This window comes from Perna viridis, chromosome 6, assembly GCF_037379345.1.
Source record: "Perna viridis isolate PV_CMFRI_1.1 ecotype Kerala chromosome 6, ASM3737934v1, whole genome shotgun sequence".
NCBI lineage: Eukaryota > Metazoa > Mollusca > Bivalvia > Mytilida > Mytilidae > Perna > Perna viridis.
The window spans coordinates 17220235-17227393 of NC_142450.1; the positions used below are offsets into that span (position 1 = coordinate 17220235).

Here is a 7159-nt window from a genome sequence, read left to right on the forward strand (position 1 = left end):
TAATATAAACCTAATTACGATTTTCTTCACTTTTAACCACTGAAATGTCAAATACTTGGAACCATTTTAGTAATTAACACCGCAGAAGTGCTCACATATGTATCTGTTTTGAATTGAAAATAGAGATCAAAGACTAAAAATGGATACAATAAAGCGTATGGGTTATACCAAAGACAGGCAAAAATTCCAGGCAAATGTTAAAAATGGGAAACTCCGTATAATTAAATGGCAATACCAAGGCAAAACGGAAAGTTGGAAACAACCGCATTTTTCCTGACTTGATACAGAAATTCTCGATGGATATGGTGGGTTTAACAAGGTTTTATAGCATACTTACACTCCTTGAAACGTTTATGTTTCCCGTTTTAAGGTTTGTGCATCGTTAATCGTGCGTTTACGCGCCGTATTGCGTTCGTTTAAACACACGATACACGCATGATAGAAGCGTTCGTTTATCGTGCGTTTGATTAGCGTTTACCGTGCGTCTGGGAAACCTAAACGTCTCAAGGAGTGTAACCCCTGCTTCAGATACGATTAGTTGTTTCCCGTAAATCATTGTAATTTACAAACAAGAACACAAATTTGCAACCGGGTTGGTAAAATCAGTAGTAAAAAAAAACAATACAGAAGATAATAACTGTACATTATAAATTATACTTGCGTTAGCATTGCACATTTATTATTTAGTTTTATACCAACAATATGAGACAGGAAGCAGAAAAGAGAAAAAAATACATTTACAATAAAGAAAAAAAAGAAAAAAAAAGAACACTTTATATATATATATATATATATATATATATATATATATGAAAATCGAAACGAAATATTAACACTTCCGCTTAGTTGACTATTGTTCTGGAATGTCCACACGAATGCATCAGGATTTTCAAAGAAAAAATAAGATATACATTAACATTATTTAACAAATGACTAGAATTTTAATTAAGCACTAATATCAGCATGCTAATGTATATTTTATGCATTAAGAACACACTTCACTATCGCCTCATTGTATGTGCTACATTCACCCTCTTTTATCGTTTTATACACTACATATGGTTTCCATATCGTTTTATGCACTACCAACATAAATCCGTGTCGTTTTAATATGCACTACACATGCACATCTGTGTCGTTTTATGCACCACATACACACTTCTGTATTGTTTTATGCACTAAATACGCACGTCCGTATTGTTTTAGGGACTACATTCAAACTTCCGTATCATTGTTAGTATTACTTTCATTCTTCTGTGACGTGTTACGCACTACGAACACACTGTCGTTTTGTTGATGATGGACCCTGACATGGATCTTTCTGCTTAATGTCAAACTGACTATTCTCGCTTTCTGAACCTGGATGTTCTATTTTAACAACAGATTCATTGCACTGTGATTTATTGTCAGTGTCTTCTGTGTCATTCAGAATATCCCGCAAGTGTTTTATATAGTCTATGGCAAATCGCAAAATCTCCACTTTACTCACACGTTTATTTTTGCGTTCAATTGGTAAATGTTCCTTCAAAATCTGGTACCCCTCATTAACGCACTTAACCCTGTCCCTTTCCCGCTCATTTCGCCGCCGAACAAAATTAGGCTCCGCGTGATCGCCTCCAAGCGGAAACGGAAGCGGGATCATACATATAGGGGAATAAGGGTCAATTTTAGTGCTGTAACCTTTCAACGTAGCTTCATAACGTATTCCGTCGATGTGAAGAGAGGGATTCTTTATCATCCGAGGCGGGAAGATAGGTAAACATATTTCATCGGCTTCGTTTGGTATACCAAGGTCTTCGCATGTCGGCGACGAAATTTTAACCGGTATCAATTCTGTGCAAACTAAGTTTTCTGGTTGTTGCATGTTTATAGCTGTAAAACCAGAACAAAATATGATTTACTTAATAGGTTTTTACGAACAATCTAAAGCAATATAATAGAAGTCATTCCCATAAAAGAGTCACATGATTCATTCTTCTTGTAGCTGAACATTTTACTTCCGATTGTACTTTGCACCGGTACATAGCGTGATTGGTGGGGAGACATATATTTTGTTCTGTCTGTCTGTCTGTCTGTTTGTTTGTCTGTCTATAGTTTTACGCCTCAGAAACTACTAAACATAATTTCATGAAACTTTGTAGGAAAGTTTGGACATGATATGTAGTACTTAACAGATCTGACACGTCTCACGCATATTTCGCAAGATTCACACATTTTGAAGCTGAATTGGCGGCATTTTCTTCTGATCTGTTGTTTTTTCCTTTGATCTTTCATTTTTTTTGGCCAAATCTTACGTATCTGCGTCTTGAAAATTTTGAAAATTTGAAAGACCTGGGACTAGGAACTGTTCATATGCTGAACTTTCATGCTCGACGCCACGGACACTTTAACCGAAATATGTTCTTTTGATCCTAGAAATAGTCCACTATTAGTTATTTATTGAAGCCCAATTTGTAATAAATTCTCAATATATTTTCCATTACTTTCTCTACGTTTTATGGAACGGGATGGGCATACGCAAACAAATTATTACTTGCGGTGTTTTGAATTTGCGCCGATTAAAATTACACTTGCGCTATTTTTTTTTTCATTCATTTCTGCCATTTTTTTCAATTTATCAGTAATTTGTCACAAATTCAACACATTATTAAGAGAAAGAACAGGTTCATCTACGAATCAAGCAGACTTGCACGTGGCTAGACAATATTTTGTCAGCTTTCTCAATGTGAATGCATCCATGCATTATGTTTCATTTATTATTGAATTATCAAAAATAACTTGCTGTAAGGTATACGTATAAAAACCGGTTATTTCTTGTCTCTATATTTTTCTTTTTTCCCCGTCTAACTTTACCGAATAACGAAGAAAAAAATCAATAATGGTTTTTTTTCATAGTGTTCAACAAATCGTCCTTTTCATTATTTGCATGATTTTTAAGTTAATATGTGGTTAAGCGTAAAAATATGAAGCAAAGTTGACCAACAAACAAACATCCAACGTATTTTGTACCAATATAGATCAACGGTAATACAAAAATGAATTTTAAAAATACATCCATAAGGAATTTGAATACTAAGTTAAAAAAAAACCTTTAAAAATGTATTTTTTTTGTTTTATAATAGATTATTTACTTACATACAAATTTTACTTTATTTGTATACAAAACATTTTAAAAATAGTAGTTTTTCTTGTATTGCGAGCAAAAAATACTTTTTAAAAATTTGTATCCTGTTAATGTATAAATCCTTACCTTCCAATTGATCTTAGGCGTCCTGACTCTACATTCGTAGAAATTACAGTAACACGGTCTTAATTGCTTAAAATTTCTAAGTATCAAATATTCAAATAATAAAATCCTTAGGCGCGTGTCGATTTCAACCTAAAGTGTCAAGGGGAGATAATCCTCTTCTAATCAGTTATGACAATAATAAATGGCCAATGAGCGCATGACTTGAATTTTTTCATCCATTTATCCGACAATTAAATTTCTTGTTCATGTTATACTTATTTTAATTTTGTGAAGAACTAAAAATTAGAATCTACCTTTTTTTAGTCAAACCAAATTAAAACAAGGGACATATATACATGTATTTGTATTATATACATGTATCCCTGTTAATACTATAAACGTGTCATGCGATTAAAAAAAGAAAAGAAATTATATTGAATAATATCTCTTTATTTAATTTTGAAAGGGATATTTTTACTCATACACTGCATTATACTCGGCTCACTTAAATTCTAATGCAAAAATATTGAATTCTTCTTTGAAGTTCAAACGTTGCATTGGACTGTCTGAAATAAAACTTTTAATGAAGAATGACCAGGTGTTTAATTTCTTATTTGCATAAAACATAATTTTAATTATTGAATTATAATGTTTGCCGAATATTTGTGGTCAAATTTGAGGTTATTATTACACTATTGTTTGGACACCAAAATAGAGCGGTGCAGCCCAAAGAAAGTTAACAATACGTCCAAGTACCGGATCCAGGAGTGTGCAAACGGAGGTGGGGTAGGCACCCCTATATTAATTAGAAAAAATGTTTTTAATGTGTTAACTTGAAAAAAATGTCAAATAATGTCCAGCACTCAAAGTGGAGGAATAAACAGTGACACAATGTGAAAATCATACCTAGTACAGGGGCGGATTCAGACACTTTGAAAATGAAAGGTGCCAGTCGGGGTTCCTTAGAAAAAGGGGGTGCTAGGACATATCATTAACTATTTTTTGTCAATTTTACACATAAAAATGACAAATATACCAATGAAGGGAAGGGGTAACTACCCATCGGACCACCACTGAAATATTTATTCATACGGGAAACACACTGCTTCTTCACAATTTACTAACCAGTGTCGTGTTCACATCTTGAGCTTCTTCACAATTTATGCAAACGCCGGAGACAATCAAACTATTAATTAAACACTAGAACCTGAGAGTATTTTAATGATACTCGTGCTGAGGCGAGTCCGATCAAGAGAATGAAAAATAGGAGGATTCAGGCCATGATTCGCCTGTTTGTTGTCAACTTTTTGCATAAAATTAATAACTTTCCTTAACGAAATGGGACCGAAATCTACTAGAATTATGTGGAGACTAATCTATTCTTTTTTGATACAGCGAATAGAACACAAAAGAAGGAAAACGGGGTTGAGGGAATTCTGAAATGCTAACCGAGATTCTTTGCCCAAATGCAATTCCTTAAACTTGTAACTAGAACAACGACCGAGCGAGGTTTTCATTGCTGCTGCAGTCGCTTTGGATATAAATCAAGCAATGCAATCAATTCGTGCAGACTATTTCATAGCAAATTTTAACCTTGTATTTTTAACTACACGACAATCTACTAGCTGGTGCTACGTTATAAAAGAGCTGGGCGACATAATTTTACTGAATTCTTCACTTAACAGCTACTATGTAGATTTTTGGTATTTTCTCACTGAAGAATATTTGATAATATTTTCTACAACTTTTGTGATAAAAAAAAAAGGTGATCAATTCAGAGTCCGTTGATACTTTTGCCTGCTAGACAACTTAGGAAAACAAATCTGAAAATGAAATAAAATCACGGGCTCGGACTTGCTTTTTAACTATATATCCCACCTAAAACAAAAGAAAATGAAAAATACTTAGTAAAATAAACTCGAACACCATGTAAGATCAAAGAACCCGCTACTATAATAAATCAAAATTCTCATAAATATTATTGAATTTAAATTGAACGATTAAGATTTATCTACTTTCTTAGTCATTCAATAATCCACCCGAATTTCTATACTTGTCTAAACCGAACTGTTTTCATGGTTTAATTGTAACGGAATTTAAATATATTAGAAAAGAAAACAAAGAATTAAATATTATTTTTATGCATATATTTTTGAATGAATGTCAAAACTAATTTTGAAATGTCTATGAAAAGCATGAATCATCATACAATTTATTATTTTGACTTTTTAAGTTATGAGTAAGACAAATTTAACATTAAACCATAGTGCCGAGTAATGTAGGGAAAACGGAAGTATTTATTTTCCCATAGCCGACAATACTAACCCTTTTTCAATTTTTTTTTTAATAATTTCTAATTAAAACTAGGACTAAAAACTATTTTGTAGTTGTAGTACTTTCATTAAGAGATCGAGAAAAAATTACCATGGCAATAGCGGTTGACTATCTTTTTTTTTCAACCACCATAAAAAAATTAAAGGTACATTGTTTTTAGTTCTGAACTCATTGTTGCAGTCTTTCAGAATTTCATAAACTATGTACTTTCACGGATAAAAAAAAAACAAACTTAATTTTTTTTAAACGGCTTTTGTCCTCTAATAATCTGAGAAAGTCATCATTACAAACTTTGTCATTTCAAAGCTCTACTTCATTTCTTCTGAATAGGGTACCCGATAGGCCAACCTTGTGCAATGAGATACATACTTTTATTTTTCCTGTAGCCTGTGTGTTTCTTTCCTACCAAAACCTGATTTGACATAAATGCAAATATAAAAGCAAATGCCAGAACATATTTTGTGATTTGGAAAATTTTACAAGTAATTAACAAATCCTCTCAAAAATGACTCAACTCTGATAATAATCATAGAATTGGTCTATAACCGTTACTTTGTTTATTCAGTTCTCCCGCCATTAACTTAAACGCAAACATGATCCAATCAAGGACTCTTCAAAATATCTTGAACTAATAGAAAAATGACTTTGTCTTCAAATTCAGTTATCTTTAAGCTGAAAAAAAGGACGAGATCTACTCCAAAAATATTAAGATAGCTCCATAGAGTAGATAGAAAACAATCCGGATTGCTGACGTGTGTCCTGAAGCATGCGTCGGATTTGACTGATTTTTATATTGACTAGGTCTTCATTTTATGCACTTATTCTAATCAATGTCTTACAAAGAAATACATGTCGTAAAGGATTGAGATATTGGAAGGAGTAGTCAAGGGAACCAAGATTCTTGCGGAAATCAAAAGGATGTAATATCATGGGACAAAGACCAGACATTGAGAACAGACACACACAACCGATCCAGAGTTCTGGTTAGGTGGCGTTATCGATATAAAAGCCGGTGAGCAAAGCGAGAAATGAAAACTTATGGGATAGAATTTGTGAAAATTAAGATTTCATGCAAAAGAAGATAATTTCCAAATTTCAGGTAGGGACCGTACGCTTGGTCCACCTCCTGTGAATACGCGCTTGTATATGGCTAATAGGTTTTGAAATAAAATATTTTTGAGCACATTTGTGCATTCAACAAATGAAAAATTCATTACTTTCGTCAATCAAATACCGCGAAGTGAAACATATTATTCTTGTAAACATTGCGTCATTATTTTCAAATTCAAAATTCAAATCCACTCCGGGAGCATGCTTTACGGTTTTAAATAGCGGTTAAGCGAACCAAGATTACTGTCACCACAGTGTCAAAAGGATTAACTCCCTTTTCTAAATTTACTGTGAGTTATTTAATTTTTATGGTATCGGATTAAATTAATTATTTTCTCACTTCTAATCTAAAACCCACTTTCTCACTACAAAACAATGGCAGGACAAAGTTTTCATTGGTCGATGGGGCAGAAAAACTGTTATGACTAAGTATAATAAAATTTGGGCTTTAATTTAATTTGAACTTCAACAGTATTTTTTTAAATT

The 7159-nt window shown here is 32.8% G+C and overlaps 1 protein-coding gene across 1 annotated transcript; it reads right to left on the bottom strand.

The window, feature by feature from the left end:
* Positions 1 to 581: 581 nt before the first annotated feature.
* LOC148613900 (achaete-scute homolog 5-like) lies at positions 582 to 3379 on the bottom strand. Its single transcript, XM_088586132.1, has 2 exons — positions 3251 to 3379; positions 582 to 1872 (listed from the first exon to the last, which is right to left on the bottom strand). The coding sequence occupies exon 2, from the start codon at positions 1862 to 1864 to the stop codon at positions 1265 to 1267; it is 600 nt and encodes a 199-aa protein (XP_088442258.1). The 5' UTR covers positions 1865 to 1872; positions 3251 to 3379; the 3' UTR covers positions 582 to 1264.
* Between the last annotated feature and the right edge of the window lie 3780 nt (positions 3380 to 7159).

Excerpts from the sequence above, each read along its gene's own strand:
- LOC148613900 (XM_088586132.1), bottom strand. The coding sequence starts at position 1,864 with ATGCAACAACCAGAAAACTTAGTTTGCACAGAATTGATACCGGTTAAA.